Here is a 22,701-nt window from a genome sequence, read left to right as displayed (position 1 = left end):
CTTTTTTCTTAGACCTTTCTTCTTGCAAGGTCAAAAACGAGCATGGGTTCCGTCCTGAATCAGAACACACACGGTCTTTGTGTCTGGCCCTCCGTGAGCGCCACGGTCTCAACGCCCATCCATGTGGCGGTATGTGTGAGCAATTCCTTCCTTTTTATGACCCAACAGTATTCCTCTGTGTGGACATAAACCGTGCTGCTTCTCAATTCACTGGCTGATAGGCATCGGGGTTGCTGCACTTTGGGAAATTACGAATAACGTTGCCACAGACATCAGCGTGCAAGGGTGTGGGGGGACAGAGGTATTCCTTTCCCTGGGGTGCGCACATCGCGGGAGGGACGTGGCTGGGTCACATGGCACTGCCCTCCCTTCTGTCCCGCACACGTGCCACACTCGTTCCTGGCTCAGACCCGCAATGCCCCCCCCCCCAGGTCTTGCCTGGCAATTTGCTCAAGCATCCCTGACCTGCCCCCAACCCCCATCACCTGTAGGTCATTCCTTGTTTGAGGTTCTCCGTAGCACTTAGCACTGTCTGAATTGATTTAGCTGTTTTTTTAGGCTTTGTGTCCCTCTCTCCTGCTAAAGTATATGCTCCATAAAGGCAGTAATGATGGTCGCCACCACCTAGCACAGGGCCGGAGGCTCAGAGGATATTTAACACAGACATGCTTAATCTGACTTGATTAATTCCTCAAGTCTCTGCGAAATGCCTTCTCTTCCAGGAAGCTTGCCCTAACCCTCATACGCTCCTCTACTCGGGCAACCCTGGTGGGTATTTACCTATCCAGCTGCTCCCTGGATTGGGGGCTTCTGGAAGGCAGGGCTTGTGTCTGTGTGTCCCAAAGCCCACACGAGCCTGGTCCACAGTGGATGCCCAGTGAGTTTTGCCCATGATGCCGCTCTGCCTTCTAACAGTTCACACACACGCTCGGAGAAATCCGGTGATTCCCGCCTGTCCTGAGTGCAATCCGCACTCTTGCACACCTTACGTTGGAGGGGCGTGCGGGGTGGCCCCAGCCACACGGGAGGTCACTATGGAGCTCTGTGACTCCTCTGGCCACACAGCCTGAGACAGGACTCTCGCACGGAGGCGCAGATCACACGAGCCTGGGGAGCTCATTCAACACGCAGACGCCAGGCCCACCCCGCTAACCCCCACCCAGGACACCCGAGGTAGGTTGCAGCCTGCCTTCCTACCAAGCTCCCCCAGGAAGAGTCTGAGATACACAAAGTGTGGGCGTAACTCTTCAAGGATATCAGTTCAGCAGCTCAGAGGAAACCAAAAAGGTGGTAACATGTGCCCATAAGGGCCTGCAGACATCTGGTCGACCCCAGGGGTGCATCCAGCTCTGCGGTGTGAAAGAGAAAGTCAGTGTGATCAGACGCGTAAGCGGGCGCCCCCATCGAGCTGACGCATTTGCCCACGTAAGTAATTATGATTTATTGAACAGCATTCTGCTTATTAAAGCCTTCTTCTCTCTCCCTTCCTCTCTCTCTCTCTCTCTCTCTCTCTCTCTGACAAATCACTGGGGCATTACTCTGTTTTGAAAAATCATTCCTTTTTTTAAAAAAACTGTGTGGGTGCTGCTTAATTAATCATTTACTTTCTACAGCAACTTGGAAACATAAAAGAGATTAAATGTGCAGTGTGCTGAAACGATTTGTCGGAAATTTCACGCCAACCCACCCCCTAAATCACTTCCCACAGCATCCAAACGTGCGCTTGGGAAGGAGCCTGAAAACAGAGCAGCGTCCGGGCTCCGGGAAGGCCATAGGAGCATATGACTCGAGTGTCTGCACAGGGGCGCCCCAGACCGGGGTGGGGGGGGGCCTCCACTGGGCCCTCTCCTCCCGAGCCGGACAGCAGCCCACCCCTTGCCGAAATCAGTCCCTTCCAGTCCCTTCCCAGGAAGGGCTGGGCTTCGGAAGGGCTTTTTGGAGGTTCTGTGGCTTGGCCTGTGGCCCGTGGCCCACTCTGGAATGGCGGTGGGGGGGTAGGGGTGCTGCTTGTGCGAAGTCTTAACGGCCGGAACGTAGACGCCGAGTAGGTATTTCCAGAACATCGATCTGAAGGGACACCAGCGTCTCGGCCTGCCTGGGACGTGTCTCCCCACGTGCACTGCGAGGCCCCGGATGGCGTTTCACGGACTCAAACCCGGGCAGACGCGTTCTGCATCAGAGAGGAGCCGTGACATTTCTATCAGGATTAATATTCACACGATCAAAGGGTTGCCTTCTCGACCTTTACCATCGTGTCCCCACTGGTTTCCGAGATTTGGAAACACACACAGAGTCTGGAATCAACCTTTAGTTAAATACGGACAAGGTATGAAATCATTTTTAAATTCCCCAATCTCATATTTCCATCCCACGCACCGAGCAGCAAAATAGTAGAAAGAATACGCATTATGTTTAACAAGGGACAGCATTCTAAAAGTCTTCAATCTCTTGAGAGAGGAATTATTTCAGTGGGCTGAAACCGGTATCTATAATTAATATCCATGAAAAGTTGAACCCAAGGAAAAAAAACTTTTTCAGGCTAAAAATGCTCATGTGATTTCTAGGTAATTAACAGTTTGGTCTCCACCATGGTAAAAATAGGCTTCGCCCTGAAACTAATTTCCTTTCTGGCTACCAAGGCCATTCTTGCAGGGAGGGAGGAGAAGAAAGCTATTAGAATCCATTTACGGAGTGCAAATAGGAGGCGAGGCAGGGCCGAACGGGAGGTGAGCCCGCCAGGCACCATTAGAAGCCGGGGATCTCCTTGTTCAGATTTCCTTAATTGTTTAATCCGACCTCCTGCCTCAGCCAAGTCGTAGGGCTCACAAACCTGCAAAGATGACTTCTGCTCCTGGGGGGCCCTCCTGGGGGCCCAGGGGCTCGGCCGTGCCCGCCATTCACACACGTGCAGGTGGGGAGGCCAGGCCTCCAAGAGATGCCACGGTCCGCCCGACATCACTCAGCTACCCAGCGGGACGGGCAGGCCGGGGACCCTGTTCACCACGACCCCAGCTCAGCTTAGCTGTCCCCTCTGCAGGGCCCTCAGCCCTCCCCCAAATCCCTCAAGCCTCACCATCGTAAAACCTGTGACCGTCGAAAAGCCTGGCCCCCCGCATCCCCCGTGAGCCCTGCCTACGCCCTCCAGGCTCCTGCAGGCAGAAGCACCCCCCCCCCCCAACAACAACCCTCTTCCTTCTCGTTCATTTATGCTGTCACACGTGCACATGCACAACTCAGTAACAGGTCACCTGTGAGCAGAAGCCACAGGCCCTGGGCAATTTTCTCAGGGGTGTGCAGAGCTCCCCTCCCCTCCCCTCCCCACCCTGGGGAGCCACCTTCCATTTGCACCTGCTCCGTAGACATTTACTGATTTCGTATCGTTCGAAGTTGGCCAAATTTTGCCTCCAAGCGAAATAAAAACCTTTGTCTTAAGTAAAAGCACGCAGACTCAGCCGCATGGCACCCCCCAAACAGGTCTACAGACAGAAGGATGGGCCCAGAGGCCCAGCATCAGGCAACCTGGTTAGATGTGCTCGAAAAAGAGCTTTCCTCTCATTTATCTGCGACTCAAGTATGGACGCCTCCATTCACCCGTCCGTTCCACAGACGTTCACTGACACTCGCTGTACCTGAGGGCCACGGTGTGAGCAAGGCTGCGGGGTCCTCTGGGCCCCAGGGCGGGTGTCCTGGGAAGATGATGGAGGGCAGAATATCATGCACATCATGGTGGGGCCAAAGCAGGGGAGGCCCGTGGTTAGGAGGCCGCGCTGGAAGGTTCCAGGCCAGGTAGAGAGGGTTCCAGGTGCAAAAGCCAGAGACAGACGGGGAGAGGGGGACCTGAGAACAGGTGGCCAGGTCTGCCGCATAAGGGCCAGGGGAGGCCCATGGGAGAGGAGGGCGGTGGCAGCTAACACCAGCCCCAAAAGATGCTCCTGAACACAGAAATTGTGCACATGTTATCTTACAAGGGACTTGGCAGGTGCTGCTGAGAACCTTGCATTGGGAGGTTGTCCTGGATGATCGGGATGGGCCTGTAGAATTCCAGGTCCTATGAGAGGGAGGCAGAAGGAGGTGTGACCCGGAGGGCCGTGTGACCCGGAGGGCCCTGTGACCGAAGCAGAGCTCGGGGGGGGGGGGGGGGGGCGGGGGGGGAGAGGGTAGCCATGCACCAAAGAACACCAGACACAGTCAGAGTCAGAGTCATGGAGATTTGACCACAGAGCAGAGGCCATGGGACACAAGGAAGAGGCCACCAGCCAAGCAGTGTGGGCATCTCCAGAAGCTGAGGAACCCAAGGGATCAGATCCCCTCCCCGCCTGGAGCCTCCAGAAGGAACCAGCCCTGCTGACACCCTACCTGCAGCCCAGTGACACTGACCTTGGACTTGTGACCCCGAGAACCATAAGAGAATACACCTGTGTTCTCAGCCACCAGGTGTGTGGCTCTCCCGTTACAGCAGCCACAAGAGACATGGCCTTGAGCAAAGGGCCCCAGCCATAGACCCCGGCCCTCTGTCCCCCGCCCACCACCAGCCGCCAGATAGACCCGTCCTGGGTGGGGTGGTTTCCCCTGCGTGGCCGAAGCCTCCCTCACCCCTGCTTTCCAGTGTCTGCCGTCAAGTGCAGGCAAAGCCTGGCCCCTCAGCAGGACCTCACCCCTCCCCACTCTCGGAGCAGAACAGACTCGCAGCCCAGAAACCCAAGCAGCAAAGACAGGCGTCCTCACATCCACCAGACAACCCGCTCCGCCTGGGGCAGCATCGTCTTCTCACTGCAACCCCAGCGCGGTGCTGACCTCAGCCACTCTCAGCAGCGACCAGACACCCTGGAATGTGCTGTCTCAGCAAGGGGTGAGCCTCCCATCCCTGGAGGGATCCCAAGCACCCTGGAAATGCTGAGACCCTGCGAGTCTATCCCAGGACTCCTCCTCGGCAAGATTCCGCTCACAGTAGGTGCCCACGTGAACGAATGAATGAATGAGTCCACACAAGAGCCTTCCCACCCGACAGCTGTCTTCTTGGCAGAGGAGCCGTAAGCAGGGGCTGGCTCCCTTCTCCGAAGACCAGAGGAGACCATCTGTGACTCACCTTCCCCTGCAGCTGCTTCCAGACACCCAGGGCTGGAGACCCCAAAACAAAGACACGCAGCCAACTCCCGAGAGGGAACAGGAGCGCGGGCGGCCCCCGGCTCGCTCCCTAGACGCAACTTCCCAGCTTGGGTAGGAAGGTGAACTAAGAGCCCCAGAAGCCCGCGCCAGCCACCCCAACTCCTGAGATCACAGCCAGGGCTGGCTCGGGCATCAGACAGCCTTTCCCAGGGTCAGAGGCCCCAGGCTCTCGGGGGTCTCCATCCGGAAAGGGCGCAGGCCTGAGGGTACGCAGACCCCGCTCTGCCACTCACAGCTCTGGAGTCTGTTCCAACCGCTCAACCTCCCCAGGCCTCGGTTGATCCATCTGCAAAATGGGGCCGCCAGGCTCGAAGATTCCTCTCAACACCCGCATTAGGTGATTTCACTCAGTGGCTTTTGACTTCTCTGGGATGAGACTCTGGTGGCACACCCAAAGGCCCTGAAAGACGGAGATGACCGCTAACGGACAAGACCACTGGAGCCTCTGTCTCCAGGCCAGGACAACCGTGCTGTTCGGACCCCATTTCCCTGACTGCGTTCAGTCCACGTCACCATCAGGTGCGGCCGCCTCCAGCCCTGCTCAGGCCGTCCTGTGGCTCGGGTCCAGGGCTCTAAGGCCTCTGCTGGGTGATGTCCACCTGCCCTGGCATTTCACCCCACGACCTGTCGCCTCAAAGCTCCGGCCACCAGCCCCGCCACAGTGAATCCACGGGGCGGGCATTGTGCCCGATGACGCATCCCACACAGGATTGTCACAGGCCACGGGTCAGAGGCAGTGGGGGCCTCTTTCACTCATGAGCTCTGCGGAGAGGACATGGCCCCAGGCAGGGCTCAGCGGCCTTGGCCGGCCAGGCTTGGGGCTTCAGCAGACAGTAAACCATAAAAAGCGAGGTGAGGGAGGCTGTCTCAGCCTTGCCCATGTGAACGGAGACAGCTCTGTCACCTTTTCCGGTGGACATCACACTGCCCAGAACAGACGCCTCTAGGAGTCCCGGCTTTGGGGGGTGGGGACATCATTCACGACGCTGGGTGTTCTCCCGAGGTGGGAGGAGGGCCCTCTGCCGACAAAGCCAGTCGAGACCCAAGGCTGCAGCTCGGCCCCTTCCAGAGCTTCCCCACCTGCCCTCTGTAGGGACCCACCCAGAACTGCTCCCCCTGAGTCTCAGGCTGTGTGGGTCGAGGGTTAGGCTCGGGGTCTGGGCCTGGCACTCAGCATTTCAGCCCTCTGGCTGGGGTGAGGGGTGCAGGGCGGGCACGAGGGCCCCGGTAAGCGCCGGCAGCCTCGGTCTCCCACAGAGCCACGACCCGAGTGGGCTGTCGGAGAAGGAGGCGACCACACGGGGAAGCAGAGCCCAGAGGCAGAGCCGGAGACGGAGGGACCGTGCCTGGTGCGGGCGTTAGGGCCCCTGGAGCCAGAAGTGAGCACCCTGGGCTTCCCGTGAGCCTACGAGTCTCCTTTTTCACTTAAGCTTCTTGGAGTCAGGTTACTAGGACTCGGAATCAAGAATCCTGCCTAACACATGCCCTTCCGTGCACAGCATCATGGGAGCTACGGGGAAAGACAGGAAGCAGGAACACGAACCCTCACAGAACCTTAAAGCTAAGCAGGAAGGTCTGACCTGGAACAGTCAGGGGGGACCACATGGTGTGGACAGTGTGTCCCAGCAGGGGCCAGGAAGAGAAGAAGCCCCTGGGCGGCCAAGGGGTAGCAGGCAAAGACCTGAACGCTGTCACCCCTGGGTCCCCGCACCCTGCCCCCCCCCCCGCCCCCCGCTCTGCCTTCGACCTCCTCCTCGGAGGTACGGGGGAGCGGGGGACAGGACCTCCAGGCGGGGAAGCCATGGAGATTCAGGCCTCCGCACACAGAAGACCGGGAACGTGCTTGACGGAATTATGCAGAAACAGACACCCTTCACTACCCACTTGAACCATGAAAGAGACGTGCCATTATCCTTTCTTCCAGGCGCAAGGAAGGGACTAAGGATTAGCCAACAGACTCTTAGCCACTCACCTCGCCCCTCCCCCCATCGCACTGCCTCCTTCTCGATGGCCCGGTGGGTGGGACGTGGGTGCACTCTGGGCAATTTCAAGAGGACGACCCACAGATCCACGCCTTTAAGTAGGCGCCACGACAACCTGGGGAAGTGACTGACCTGGCAGCACCTACAGGCTTGTAGGCTCTTCCTCCCATTCCCAAGCCACCTGGATGCCCTCCCTCCCTCCTCTCCTTTCCCCACTGCCACCTCTGGGAAGCTCTCCAAGATTTCTCCAGGTGGGGAGACTCGGGGGAAAGGTTTGCTCCGTGCAGTACGAGGCAACCCAGAATTTACTCGCTGGAGAAAAGAAACGCAGACCCGAGAAATTTCCCGCACAGGTGAGTCTGCGGCCCCGACTCAGCCCTGCTGTAAACTTCCGGGCCTGCGGGAGAGACAGGAGCTCCCAGAAGAGTCCTGCGGGCACCGAGGTGTTGGCAGAGGGCTGACCACAGCCCCCTCACCCGGTGCCCCAAAATGCCGACGTGGTCAGCAGGCGGCGGGTCCTAGGGCCCCCTTCCTGGAATAGACGGGCCCTGGGTGCCAGGCCTGGCGACCAGCGTTTGCTCGAAGTGTCTCAACACAGAGCCGTGACAGCGTGATGAGGCGGGCACCGTGTCCCCCCGTCTAACAGAAGGACTCGCCTAGGAGAGGACGGGCAGCCCCAAGAACTATAGCCACCTTCCCGGGCACCCCTTCGAGGTCCAGAGCAGGACAGGAGTCCCCGGCAACGGAGAAGTCACTGGATAAGCACCCAGGAAGACGGGCCAGCCGGGAAGCTCTCCCTGAGCACCCCCTGCCACACGCAGCCCTGCAGAACCCCAACAGACCTCCGGGGAAATGCCACCCTCCTCCAGGACACCCTCCCTCACCACCGACCCACATGTGCCCTTGCTTCCCCCTCCCCACTTAGGGACCCCCTCGCCATGCATCCCTCCCACCCGTTCCTGCCCTGTGTCCCCAGCTCACCATCTGCCCCCCTCACTGGGCAGGGACTATGCTGTGTCCCCAGGTCATCTGTCCTCCTCTGTGGGAAGGGACCAGGCTGTGTCCCCGGGTCATCATCTGTCCCCCTCACTGGGCAGGGACCAGGCTGTGTCCCCAGGTCGTCATCTGTCCCCTTCTCTGGGCAGGGACTATGCTGTGTCCCCAGGTCATCTGTCCCCCTCTGTGGGAAGGGACCAGGCTGTGGCCCCGGGTCATCATCTGTCCCCCTCTCTGGGCAGGGACCAGGCTTCGTTCGGCCACCTCACCCCACCCACCTGGCATAGGTACGGCCTGGACAGGCTCTCAATTCCTTGCTGTTGAAGCAGCGAATCAACTATTCCAAAACCGCTCTCTCAAACGCCCTGTACAGGAAGTACAAATTCAGGCCGAGCCCCACGGGTGTCAATAAAACTCTCAGATTCGAAGACGAGCGGGGGGTCATCCTGGCACTCTGCCTTCCTCCCCTCACGCTGGAAACAAAGTCTGCCGGCTTTGGCATCGCGGTGAGCTTAGGGATCCAGCAAATCCCAGACTGGAAATGATCCCAAACTCACGCATCCGTCCTCACATGCCAGCCGGGGGTGAGGCTCGGCCGCCACTCTCGGGGGGCTCCACGACTCCGAACATACAGCCGACCTGGGCCGAGCCCGGGGCCTGTCTCAGCCCCGCGAGCCGGGCTCACAGCTGACCCCACTCTCTCTAGGGCGGCCTCTGGCCCGCTGCTCTGCCCGGGCTCAGCAGACACCCCCTGCACCCCAGACAACACCCCAGGGTGGGCCAGCCAAGCCGGGAGCTGGGAAGGGGTTAGAAGCCCTGGAGAAGGAGGCCAGTGAGGTCCAGGGTGAGGGAACGTGTCCCTGAAGGATGGGGCAGTGTGGCAGGGGTGAGGAGGGGCACCCTGAGCAGAAGTCGGTGACAGCACCCAGCCCAGCCCTTTCCGTGTGCTGACCCTCTGCCCACAACAAGGTCAGGGACAGCCTCATCACCGCTTAAGGATGAGAAAGACAAAATTCCGTGAGGTGAGCAGCCGGCCGGGGTCACTCGGCCAGGAGGCAGCAGGGCAGAGGGGACACCCCAGGGGAGGGCCATGGCCTGAAGAGGGCCTGAGTGTGTTCGGGCAGGTGGGAGCCATGGGGCAGGTGGGGGCCAGGCCGTCAGAGTTGGAGGGAAGGCGGGGGGACAGGTAGGCCCAGCCCCCACCCTGCCCTTCCCAAGCCTGGGCAGGCGGGCCAGGTGGGTCCACACAGCCGCCCGGCCTCTCAGAGCCTGCCCGTGCTCACGAGACCCCAGCCCGGGGCTTGGCCGCAAGCTCGTCTATGGGACTAGAGAGAGGCCGCCGATGAGCAGGGGGACGAGGTGATTCATCCCCACAAAAATTCCAAGGACGCTGGCTTGAGATCAAGCCCAGCCCCCGGGTCTTGCTGGGCCCCAGAAGGACGCAGAGATGACAAACCTCTTGGGCCGCGGGGACTCAGGAGGAATAACGCACACGAGGGCCCTGTGAGAGCCACAGGCTCTCAACAGGTGGGGCTCCTGCCCCTGGCAAGTGACAGGTGCCTCACCCAGCCTGGGCCGCGTGCTGGGAGGCCAGCGAGCCTGGAGGCCAGCGGCCAGCCTCTGACGGCTGGGTCAGGAGAGTGGCAGCCTGGGTGCAAAGTGAGCAGGGTGGGTGGGCACAGGGCAACGGCTAGAGAGCCTTATCCCGGGGTGGGGGCCTCTGGGTACTCACAGGATGTGAGCACACCCATCCCCGGAGCCACTGCACCGCCCCCCCAGCCGCCCTCCCCCAGCCGCCATATTCCCACGGCTGGCGTCCTTGCCCGTGTGCCCCTGTGAGGCTGAGAGCCAGGCTGGGCAGGGGGTTTCTGCTTCTCTGGTCCTGTAAGCCTAGAACAAAGCCTGGCACACGGGGAGGGGGCCCAGAAAATGTGTCTGCAGGAGAGAGACGGGGGCAGAAGGCAGAAGACCAGCCATGCCTCCAGCCCCGGCCTGCCAAGGCCCTGCCCTGACCCTAACTCCCTGAGAGGCCATCTGCAAATGTCCCAGAAGGCAGGACTCTCCTATGGCCTGGAGTGCTGAGGGCAATTTGCTTCCTTCCCAACACGCGGCGCGGACGACCCCCAGCTTGCCCCTCAGCTCAGAGGCCAAGGTGGCCAGCACCAGACTGTGGCAGATCCCCCTTCCCCACACCCCAGAGGAGAGAGGCGGCCGGGCCAGGCAGACAGGGACAAGGCCGCCTCGGTGTCCGGGGCTCCTCCTTCTGGCTTCGGCTGTGCCCCAGAGGATGCTGGGGACTGTCCAGGGCCGGCCAGGACGGGGACGGGAAGCAAAGGCATCTTAGCATCTTAGGGAAGGGGGCCCGAGGCTCCCTTCAGCTAGACCAGCGGGTTTCGGATTTCCTTGTGCCGCCCAGGCCTCTGGCCGCCCGGGGCGGGATGGACAGGAAGCCTTGATCTGAAGAGGCGAGCATTCCGGGCAATAATTCACATCACGAAACTTGTGAAAAACCGGCCGTCGTCAAGAAATACTCTCTCATCTGCTGCGCAGACGCTCGGAGCCGAGTGTTGCGTGAACACCGCTGGGCTTTGCTGTGCTGTACTCGCCGTCCAGGGAATCGTAGCCGCGCAAACCCCCACAGGCTGCCGGCTGGGGAGCTGGCGGCTCAGTGAGCTCCGGGGCCACGGGACCAGGCGTGGGGACGTGGCCCTCCAGCCTGCACTCTGGGCTCTCCTCCTGCACCCCAGGGCAGGGGCGGCTCCTGGCAGCCCCTGTGGGGACAAGGACACCGAGGCCCAGAGAGCCCAGTGAACCCTCCTCCCCGTTCCAGGCCCCATCGTAAGGGGGGGGTTGATGGCACCCCAGGCGGCCCCCAAAGACGGCACCTTCTTGAAGGTGAGCCACGATGCAGAAGGAGGGTGACTTGGACAGAGGCCACTCCTCCAGGAGGCCACTCCGAGGGGCCGCTGGGCATGGGGCTGCCGGCAGATGACCAGACCCTGCGGGACCGTGAGAAGGACGCTTCCTCACGAGCCGGTGCCACCCCTCCGGGACGGCCTCGCTGGTGGCAGTGCCTCAGCCCACCCGGTCGTCTGTCTTTGTCTGAAAAAGCTCAGCAAGCCATCTCGGGGCGTGGGCGGGGGCGGGGGCAGGGGGGAGGGGGGAGGGGGAGGGGGGAGGGGGGTAGGTGTCTCCTGTAAGTGAAATGAGGCTGGAAACGGGCGAGCTATCGAAGAGCCCCAGCTTCACTTTGGAACAGGTGTTTTCTCACCGCTGAGTGCTCTGACTCCCGGTCAAAGGGCAAAGGGCAAAGGCCAGAGGGGTGGCGGTGCTGTGGCCTGGCCGCACAGCCACCACCACGAGTCAGAAGCTTCTGGATGGCTCTGGTCTCTGACAGGAGATCTCTCCACCTCTCCGGGGAACCAACATGACCCTCCCCGCTCTGTAGTTGCTTCAAAGAGCAGGCTGGACAGGGAGCCACGCTCTGTGATCCTCCGGCCGTGCGAGCGGCAGGGGGGCGATGCTCTGGGCCTTCCCAGACCCCCAGCGGACAGGGAGGTGGGGCTGGAAGTGAGCTCTGCAGCCCTTCAGGACCAATGGCCACCTCCTATCCTACCCGAATGTTGCACGCATACTGCTAGGCTTTGCTGTGCTGCACTTGAGCGGGCGTCCAGGGAAATGTAGGCACACCTCTTACTGAACACCTACTAGGCACCAGGCTCTGGGGGACAGCAGAGATCAGGCAGACAAAAGCCCCCACTGGGAGGCCTGCGGGGCCAAGGAGGGGAGCCTAGGGGACACAGTGCACGGGGAGCAGGGGCTGAGGTGTGGGGGCGACAGGGAAGAGAAATCATGCCCGTGGGGTCCGTCTGTCCCCTCTCTTCCCACGGGCCACGTCCCACCTCGCGTTACCGTTATTTCTACACGCGTACGAGTCTCTGCCTTCTGCTGGCCTCCTGTTGATGTGTCAGTAAAGTATTTCGTTTCAGTATTTTGATACCTCTGTTGCCACAGAATCGGTTTCCTTTTAGTCCCGTATGTTTTATCTTACGCTCTTTATAAAAACGACATCCTGATAAAGTTCCATGGGCTTCTCTGGACTTGGGGTGGGCGAGCCCACGGCACAGAGAGAGCTGGGAACCCCCATGGCGGGTTGGGACGGTCCCTGGGGCCAGGAGACCTCTCAGGGTGCGTCTGGGGGGGGGGGGGGTGCACCTCGAATCACAGAGGAAGAAGCATTATGGGATTCAAACACCCAGAGGCCCCATTCGACGGTCAAAGGATAAATGAGAAAATAAGCCTGGATGGGGTTAAGTGGTATTGACAGGAATAAATTGAGAAAAACATGAGATTTTTTATGGAGTGCTTTATTTTTTACAGAGGCAAAATTGAATTACTTAACTGGTCAATGAGGCAGTCAATAGGGAAAAGCCCCTAAAAGCAGGGAGGAAGGGAAACGAGCTTGAACTTGAAATGCACACGCTGCCAGCCGGAGGAAATGCGGCCGCCCCTGCCCCGCGTCTCCCCGGACGGCCTCTCTTCCACCCTCGGCCGGGCATCAGACCAACCAGCCTCCTTCTGACTTTGCAACGCGGGCAGACCTGGGTTTCCCGGGCTCTGAGCAACCACCCCTCCCTGGGGTCACCGGCAGAACCCGGGGTGATCGGACGAAAACAGAAACAAAAGGCGCGCCCTCACACCGTCTCGCCGCCGGGTCCTCTCTCCACGCGGGATCGCCTCTGACGCTGTCAGTATGTCTCCTGCAAAACCACGGGCGGTGGACTTCTTTGGGGACTGCAACCCTGCCACTAACTGGCAAGCCGGCCAAACTCAAGGCAGACACGAGAGCAATTTCTGCGGTAGCCGAGACCTCAGGCTCAACCGGAAAATCAACATGGGATTCCCACATGACTCAGCAATCCTGCTTCCGGACACACGCCCAAAGGGAGTGCAAGCAGGTATCTGTTCACCCGTGTTCGCAGCAGCAGGATCCACAACAGCCACGAGAGGAACATCTCAAGTGTCCGTGGACGGACGGGTGAGTAAAGAAGACGTGGTCCATCCAGACAACAGAACATTACTCAGCCTTAAAAAGGAAAGGCATTCTGACACCTGCCACCACGCGGATGAACCTCAAGGACACTGTGAAATAAGCCCGTCACAAAACGAGCCTTGTGTATAATTCCACTTACCCGAGGTCCCCAGAGAAGTCAAAGTCACAGGGACAGAAAGGAGAATGGTGGATGGGAGCCAGGGCTGGGGGCAGGGGACGCGGGGAGTTCGTGTTTAATTTTTTTTAATGTTTACTTATTTTTGAGAGAGGGAGGCAGAGTGCGAGTGGGGGAGGGGCAGAGAGCGAGGGAGACCCAGAACCCGAAGCAGGCGCCAGGCTCCGAGCCGTCAGCACAGAGCCCGACGCGGGGCTCGAACCCACGGACCTGAGATCGCGACCTGAGCCGAAGACGGATGCTTAACCGACTGAGCCACCCAGGCGCCCCTGGGACGTAGTGTGGAATAACGGGACGTAGTTTCCATCTGACGGACAAGTTCCGGAGATGGACGGATTGTACGTTGCTTGTATTCATCACAATTCCAAACTAGCAATAAAAGACAAAGAAAAACTGCACTACATTAAAAAACACTCAGGCTTAAGAGTAAAAGGAGTCAAGTCCCAACGAGGACCCCATGTCAGCCCTGTGGCTTCGGACAACCCACGCTGCCGTGAACCTCACGTTTCTTATCCGTAGAGTGAACGTCATCACCGTGTGGACCTTGCGGGACCGTTTCCAGGGGTAACGCCTGCGAGGCATCCGGTACGGTAACGGGCGTAATAAATGGGGACCGAGCTTATTAACTTTCATTATTACTCGTCAGGAGCGCTCTGTAAATGACGAGGAATTGTTTTTACGAGATCAGGTGACCTCAGAAAGGAGGATATTCCAGCTGACCCCAGCCCCACGAACGCCAGCTCCTGGCCCAGGCTGGCGAGATAACTATCTCCGCGTCTTGACGCTTCGGAAAATAGATCCGCGGCGCAGAAGCCTCATAAAGAACCCTTTCTGAATTAAAATTGATCTGAATAGGAGCAGCCACACTCGGCCGGGCTCTTTTCTTCCTTTAATTTGAACTTAATTTATCTCCGAGCATCAGGAAATGGCACCGTGCGAGAGACGTGCCCTGTCGAAGACAAGGCGAGCTCAACATTGCGGGAAATTATCTGCGTTGACTGAGGAAGGAGAGGGGTGTTATTTTAAGATCTTCGAGGTGGTGTGAGAAGAAACTAATTAAAAGATTGTAATTTTCTGTGCAAATACAGTAACCGACTGCTACAGAAATGCAAAATGAGATGGAACTTTTCTACCTCCCAAGAGCATCATCTGACTTTTCCTTTTTCCTTCGGTCCTCCTGTGAAAGCTCACATTCAAGTACTCTATTAATTTTTTGAGACCACAAACGGAACTTAATCAGGATAAAAATGACGGGCGCAAGCCACGTTGTGTGGCGTGGCCCCGAGCCACACAGCTTCAGTTAAAAAGACTTTGCTGCATGGGGCGCCTGGGTGACTGCGTCGGTTGAGCGTCCGACTTCAGCTCGGGTCAGGACCTCACGGTTCATGAGTTCAAGCCCCACGTCGGGCTCTGTACCGACAGCTCAGAGCCTGGAGCCTGCTTCCGATTCTGTTTCCCTCTCGCTCTGTCCCTCTCCCCCTCGCGCTCTCTTTCTCTCAAAAATAAATAAGCGTTTAAAAAAAATTTAAAAAAAAAAAAAAAAGACTTTGCTGCCACCCTCTGCGGGCGCGTGTCACAGGTTGAACACAAGCCTCAGAGTCCCCTGCAGAAGCCGGAGCAGGTCAGGGCCCGCGTGCACCTGTGCCCACCTGCCGGGGACCAGCCAGCACGGGGCAACCCCAACCCCCGCCATCCACTTCTGTGGCACTGGGACCGGGCGGCCCACGGGTCTGGGAAAGTGTCAGCGTGCAAGGCAGCATGTCATACTTGGGGGTATGCCAGCCCCGGACACGTCTCACGTTTATGTGGCATGGCTTCTATGCACGGAATCCCCCCTTTCACAGGATTCCCACGGCAAGAGCAGGCTGCAAACGGTTCTGCGCATAAGCCTTCAACCCCTCAAATGCAGTGGCCAACCCGGCCCACCGGGCCGGCCCGGCCTCAGGAACCGGGCTCCCCTGTTCCCCGGGGCTTCTGAACACAGGGAAGGCAGCAGGAACAGTGGGCAGCCGGGCGTCTCGGGTCATCAGCGTCCCTGTGTGCTCCTCAAAGCACCCACACGATCGCCAGGCGCTGGGAGGGGGGTGGCTGAAATAAGCCGTTGGTAGGAATCTATAAATAGCTAGGTCTTTGGAGGCTGAAGAGGGAAAGAGAGGGCGCCCCCAAACACGAGGCCATTTTCAATCTCTTCGTCAGGGTCCTCCTAGACGGAAGGAGGCACGGGGACGTTCGGTATTATCCAAGCCCGTCTTCTAACCGCTCCAACCCCGCGCTCCCTGGCGACGTCCTCCAGGGTCTGAGCCTGCCTCCGACAAATATAATAAATAAAAATTAAAAGCAACAGCAGCCCTTCACAAGGCCTGTGCGCCGGGCGGCGTGCTTCTCTGAAGGGACGTGCGGAAGGGGGGAGTTAATTTACGACCTCTTTAAAATACTCTCAGGAACCCTCGCGCAACTACAAATTAAATAGCCACTTTATTAAAGTACGAGTAGATTTGTGCACCGGGTTCGGGAACTTTATTAATGGGGCTGTTTTTCTGCCTTCAAGCCAGGCTGCTTGACTGACGGATGTCCTCTCTGCGTCCTAGTGTTCCGGGCTTTTCAGGCCCCCGTGCCTCTCCTTGGGCCTCCGTATTCCCACCCTCTCACTCTCCACCTCAGCCCAGGTGACAGTGACTCTGCTGGTCCTTCAGAGCCACCTCACTACCACCTCCTCCAGGAAGTCCTCCCTGACCTCCTCAGAGCAGGTTTTCACGGCGCCAGGATGCCCTGCGATGAATTCCCGTCCAGACCAAGCATCTCACCAGGACAGGGGCCGTGTTTGACCTTGCCCCTCACTGTATCCCGTAACTGTCTAGAGAAAGCAGCTGATTTAAGGGCTAATATGAAGCCTCTTTTCGCCTGGGGCTCTCCAACTCATGGGGTCTCTCCCCACACAGCAAGAAGGCAGAAGACCCTAGGTCCCCCTGGGCCACCCCGGGCAAAGGGCGGGTGTCTCCCTACGGATGCATAGACTCTGCTTACCCCGTGCATGTATCTCCGTTTACCGTCACCTGTCCTAACACAGGCTTCCCTCCCTCTCTCCTTGTTCTCAGCCCAGACACCAGGCCCAGGGTCCCTGACGGGTTTGTCCAGCCCTCATCCTGACAGCAAACGTGACAGGCCTTCAGCACGGGTCACCGTGTCCCTTGACCTCGGTCTGCCTCGGCCTCTCCCTAGGTGGCCGCTGGTCACCCTTGGCGATGGCTGCCACGACAGAGAAGTACTTCATCTGGGCAGATGCCCACCATCAACACGCTGACCAGCCACAGCCCAGCTCCCCCGTGAGCCAGAACTCTCTCTCCAATCCAGTCCCCACCCCGAAACGCCGGGAGGCCCCGCACTGTGGTGGCCTGCAATTCCAAAGCATCACGTGGAACGTTCGGCAGACTAGACTGTAAGACCCTGTGCCCTGGGGCCACCAAACTCACCTCCAAGAACGCAATGGAGCCTCAGCACGAAACCACAGCCATCGGATACGAGGCTACACGTCAGCTTTGTCGCGGGACTTGGACCCGTTCGTCCAAGAACCACAAGAGCTGCATGAGGAGGCCTTTATGGTGTCTGTGCGCCGGAGTCCGGCCAGGAGCCGGGAAGCCAACGGAGCAGGGGGCAGCCACGTCCCGTCCGTCCCCAGCTGGAAACCTCTCTCACGGGCAGTCCTCTCCCACCGCCCCTCCGGGGTCCGGCCCAGGCCTCAGTATCGCAGCAGCCTCCTCGAAGAGCCTCCATCCAGAGGCCTCACCTCCGAGGCCCCTCAGCAGCCCCATCGGCAGGCTGCGGAAACTCAGACGGGACCCCGACCTCGTTTCCTGAGCGCTTGCTGGGGGCCTGGCTCTTGTGCAAACAGCGCGGGGATCACCCACCTGCACGGCAAGCCGCGAGCCTTCACACCCCAGCCCCAAGACGGCGAGGCCCAGGGCAGCCAGTCTGCCCAAGGTCTCCGAGCCAGGAAGGATCCGGCCAGCTACAAACCCAGGCCGGCAGCTCTGAGGCCTGCACGTCGATCGCCACCACCATCCGCGTGATGAGCCAGACCGGCCCCGTCTCTACGAAAGCACGCGGACGCCCGAGAGGAGAGAAGGCAGGAGTGGGGGGCATCCTGTGGAAGGACCTGGGATCACCCACAGCTTCGACCTTCCCTGGGCACCACCACCAGCAACCGGCTTGTCTGCCCGGAGGGCCGGGCTCTTGTCTGGAGCCCAGCCACGATGGGAGGGAGCCTAAGCCATAATTCTGCCTGATTCCGTCTGAGGTCAGAGCTCTGTAGACAGAACAAAGCGTATATGGTGGAATCCAGCTCTTGGGGGATATCAAAAGGGAATTTTCAAGTCATCTCTTGGACAGCCTAGCTGTTCCAATTAGCATACAATCTTTGCAGCCTTTCTAAATAAAAGCTGTTAACCTTAAAAAGCAAAACCACCACCCCGCACTGCCACGTTGGGCTCTCCAGCCTCACGGTCCGGTCCACTAGGAGCTGACGTCGACTTTGTTTTTCCAAACCTCTTCCCTCTGATTTGTCTCCCTGCACAACGCATTCACGGTCTCTCCTCACAACATACACACACCTTTAAATTCCCACCTCCCAGAGCTTGCCCACGCTGTTCCTCCCCGCTGGAAGGTTCTTCTCCATCTCCCATATGCTTCCCCTACTCATTCTTTAGGCCCGCCCTGACATCACCTCCTCCACGCAGCCTCCCCTGATTTCCCCACCAGGGAAGACGGTACTCGTCCCTTATAGTCTAGCTTTGATGTCCCGCCCTTCTCTCCCACTGTACCACTCTGAGCTCCGCTGCATGAAGGTCAGAGAATGAAAAGGTGAGGGGGGCCCCTTCCCTGCTGCTATGAGCTGAACTGTGTCCCTTCCAAAAAATGCACATGAGAAACGTCCTGACCCCCAATACCTCTGACTATACCTGTATTTGCAGAGAGGGTCTTTAAAAAGGTTAAAATCAAGTTAAAATGAGGTCCCTAGGGCAGGCCCTAATCCAACCTGACCGGGGTCCTTATAAGAGGAGGAGATCAGGACACAGACACAGAGGGACAGCCATGTGAGGACACAGGGAGAAGAGGGCCACCTACACGCCCCGGAGGGAGGCCTGAGAGCCTCCCAGCCTCCCAGCCTCCCAGTCTGTGAGGAGATACACTTCGATCATTTAAGCCGCCCGGTCTGTGGTGCTTTGATACGGGAACCCTAGCATGTAACACACCTGCCCTCAAGGAACTTGACATCTGGCAAGTTGTCACAGCCCAATTCACGCCCCCGAAAGCTCCATTTGTCTGATTTGGAGCCCTGGCTCTCGGGATGTAAAATACACACATATACCAGGTTCCTCAAGACTCCGGAACAGAGAAGGTGGATAACGGGTTCAGAATTACCTTTGCACACGACTCCCCTCGACATCCCCAGCCCTGTAGACACAGCATGGAGTGAATGTGGAAAACGAGAGGGGGACGGAAGGGGAGGGAGGGAGGTGCCGATCGGCTCGTACACGTGACACCCCTGAACAACCCAGATCTGGTTGCAGGAAGCTCACGTTCAAGGGAATTAATGCATCAAAGCGGAAGTTCAAGGGCGGCGAGGGAAGGCACGCAGGTGAGCTAGGCTCAAAATAAGCAGACTAAGCACGCGATTTTCACCTTCAAATCGCACCTCCGCCTCTGAGGGCGCCTCCAAGGAAGCCACACCCGGAAGCGTGTGTGCAAAGCCCATCCCGGATCCCTCAAAGGTGATGCCCAGTGGTTTCCACGAAAGATGGATTTCACACATAACAATTTGTTTCTGCAGCTCAACAGACAGAAAGGCAGTGTTTGAACTCCCAAGCAAGTCTGCTTCCCTATCTATCTCCATGGGAGCAGGAAGAAATCAGGCCGTGGGAAGGAAAACGCACACATGTTCCCAGTGCTCAGCGACCGAGGGCTGGTCTCTTGCATCCTGCGACTCCTTCTTGCAGATGCTCTAAAATACTATTCCCAAAAGCCTCGCCCTCTCAGCAAATGCATTGTTTTGTTTTGTTTTTTTTTAATTTTGAAAACATGTTCTCTGCTCAGGTGGGCCACATCTGCAAAATGCACTTTCTTGGGTCTCGCCACGCGGACAAATTAAGTGAAATAAAATGTTTTGAAAGACTCCCCTCAGCAAATTGGCCTCAAGTTAGTGCCTTCCCTCCTGTAGCCCTAAAAGGTGGCGCCTTCAAGCAGAGGTAAAACCAAGCACGGCATCCCGGCTAAAACCTTTGGCCCCACAGCTGCCAGCAAAGCACGTTCCCCAGAACCCTCGTGTGCCCAGAAGACAAGGCCACGCGTGCAGCGTGCACTGAGCGCTGAGAAAGTAACAATTAGAACAGCGTCTTCATTTAGTACCGGGAGCAGCTTCACTCCCCTCCTGAGCACTCCCCAGACAAGGTGAAACTCTTAAGGCATCACCCGTCCCCCAAGCCAGAAGATGATCTGCTTTTTCGGGGAGAACTCAGTCTGCCTCAACGTCCCATTCCAGAGGATGGGTGAGCGGGAGACGCGACGCAGGAGAAGGGACTTGTGCCAAATGCCTGGGTCAACGTTCCAGCGCTGTGTGCCTTCTCTCTCTACCCCACAGTCAACAACACTTGACAGAATAAGATACTTCTGGCTTCCGCCTCTGAAGTGTCCGCTGAGTGCCAGGCTCTGCCCTGCTCTCTGCACGCTATCTATCCCTGCCCTCCCCTTTCCAGGGGGCCAGAGGAGAGATGCACCCTTCGAAGCTCCTGTCTGCTTCTGGACCTCCTGTCCCCCACCAAAGAGAAGCCAGACCCCCCACCCCATCCCAGGTCCCCTCTCCAGGAATTCTCCTGCCAGCAGCCAGGATACACTCAGCCACTGTCCTCAGGGAGCAAACCCGGGGTGGGGGGGGGGGGGGCTCCTCTGATGCCCCCCCAGCCCCGCCCCAGGGCCGCAGCCCCGCTGACCCAAGCTCCCTCCTCGCTCCCTCCAAGGAAGAGCCCTCTGGCTCTACGGTCCGGATGGCATGGGTGGGCTGGGTGCCGGTCCCACTTTGAAGGCTGGTCTCCACCTCTCAGTGCCCCTCTCTCCCTTCTTCCACCCCCACCTCCCCCACCCCATGAAGCGAAAATGACCAAGGGACGGAACAGGCAGCTTGTTCGACCACCTCAGCAGGTGGGGTGGGGGGCTTGGCTGGGCGAGTCTGGCTCCACCGGATGACCTTAGATGCTCACTTCCTCCTTGTGCTGTCGGTTCTCTGCCAGTCCCTAAGTTACAGCATACAGCACAGGGGACAAAGTTTGTTTACCAGTGACCCCTCTGTCAAGATTCAGACAGGGAAGGCCTCCTAGGGAGCACCTGCCCCCACCCCCACTCAGTCAGCACCCTGAGCGCCCCCTGCTGGTGTCCAGAGAGTAACTCACACCCCCACCCCCACCCCCACCACCCGCCAAAGCTTCTAGTCTGATTGGAGGTGGCAGAAAGGACCCAAGTCTAGAGACCAGGTGTCTTCGCCTGTGCAGCAAAGCAGGGGGTCAAAGTGCCCCCAGCCCTTGATACACCCCCTTCCTGGGTAGGGAAGCACATAGATCCCCACCCCTCCACTCCTAAAGCATGCAGGGGCCCTGGCCCAAAGCTGCCTCCCCAGAACTTGGGAGAGCAGCAGCGATCAAGGAGAGGAGCTGGGGAGGGGTAGCCACGGGGGGCGACCAGAGCGAACAGCGATGGAGGGGGGTAAGCGGAGTCCCATCTCTACCCCACGCACAACCAGTTGGCCAACAGCTGCCACCTCCCTGCGCGCTTCCGAAACTGGAGATGATCAAGTAGGGCTGCTGGGAGGTGACCCATGCGTGACCATTGGTCATCTGCCCAGGGTAAAAGCGAGGCCAAGGCAGCCCGCAGGGAGGAACGGGAGGGCATCCCCACACCCCCCGCAGGCGACACACACACACACACACACACACACACACACACACACAAAACAAGAACCGGCCTCGGTCCGGAGGAGTAGGAACCACAGCGCTGCGCTGGAGGAAGTAGGCGCCGAGGACCCTAAGAGATGTGGCGAGGCCGGTAGAGCCCAACTTCCAGAGCGGCAGGGAAGGTGGAGGGAGGCCAGGGAGTTTGCCGGAGCGGGTGGAGAGCGCGGCGCCCAACTCCGTGGGTACGCAGATAGCCCCGGTCACATTAGTGGAATCCGGAGCGGGAGGAGGGGGTGGGGAGGGCGTCCCAGAATCAGACGCCGAGCTAACCGGGGAAATCCTGGGGCCCCTGGAGCGAGCTCCGGGATAGACCACGAGCGAAGTCCCGGACAGACCAGGGCGGAGAGGGTCCCGCAGCCAAAATCCCAGAACGCAACGCTGAGCAGACCGGGTGGAGTCAGAGCGGTCGAGGCGCAACACCGAGTGAAGGTGGTCCTAAAGGACCGAGGTGACCAGCGCCCCGAAGCCGCGGGAGACACCCCCTCCCGCGTAACCCGGGCTCTGGAAGCTACTAGGGGCGCCTCCGAGGTGGCTCGGGTCCTGGAAATCTGTCAGGCGGGGCGCTCACATTATCTGGGGACCTCTCTCCCCCAAGGAACCGGTGGCCAGAGTCCAGTAGGGGCGCCGCCGCGGAGGTGACTCGCGTCCCCAAGTCGCCAAGAACGCCCGGGGTGACCCCGGGGCCGTCCGGAAGTGCGGGCTCGAGGTGGCCGGGGCAGGGGCCGCGGGGGGCGCGCGGAGGTCACTTACGCTGCTGTTCTCGCCCGTCCAGTGCACCATCGCCTGGTTGTGCGTCGCGTCCCCCTTGAGCACGAACGATGTGCTGATGAGCGAGACCTGCGCCCGAGAAGCCGCTCCGGCCACGGGCGCCGCCCGCGCCCGGCGCCCCTGGCCCGCGGCGGGGGCGCCGTCCTCGCCGGGACCCGGCGCTGGACCGAGCCCCGGGGCGCCGGGCTCCGCGCCGCGCGCCTGCCGGTCCTCGCCGCCGCCCGGCAGCGCGCGCCCCGCGGGCGGGCTCGGCGGCGCCCGGGTCAGCACCGCGCGGGGACCCAGGCGCCCGGGCTCGGGGGAGCGCCCCGCCGCCCCGCAGGCGGCCAGCAGCAGCAGCAGCAGCAGCAGGAGCGGCCGCGAGCGCGGCGAGCGCGGCGGCGGCGGCGGCGGCGGCGGCGGGGCCCCGGGGCTCGGGGCTCGGGCAGCGGGGCCGGGGCCCTTCGGGGCGCGCGGGGGCCCCCGGTGCGCCATGGTCGCCGAGGGGCGGCGGCGGGGCGGCGCGGGCGAGGGAGACCGCGGCCGGGAGAGCGGGAGGGCGCTGGGGAGCGCGAGCGAGAGCGC

At 59.7% G+C, this 22,701-nt stretch overlaps 1 protein-coding gene across 1 annotated transcript in view; it reads right to left on the bottom strand.

The window, feature by feature from the left end:
- SORCS2 (sortilin related VPS10 domain containing receptor 2) overlaps positions 1-22,626 on the bottom strand; it is a 463,121-nt gene extending 440,495 nt beyond the window's left edge. Inside the window, 1 exon segment of the mRNA XM_045474649.1 lies at positions 22,120-22,626. Coding sequence (XP_045330605.1) covers positions 22,120-22,611 — 492 coding nt within the window. The 5' untranslated portion in view covers positions 22,612-22,626.
- Positions 22,627-22,701: the final 75 nt, after the last annotated feature.

The sequence above is a fragment of the Leopardus geoffroyi genome, chromosome B1 (assembly GCF_018350155.1).
Source record: "Leopardus geoffroyi isolate Oge1 chromosome B1, O.geoffroyi_Oge1_pat1.0, whole genome shotgun sequence".
Taxonomy (NCBI): Eukaryota; Metazoa; Chordata; class Mammalia; order Carnivora; family Felidae; genus Leopardus; species Leopardus geoffroyi.
This window is presented reverse-complemented; position numbering and strand designations above follow the sequence as displayed.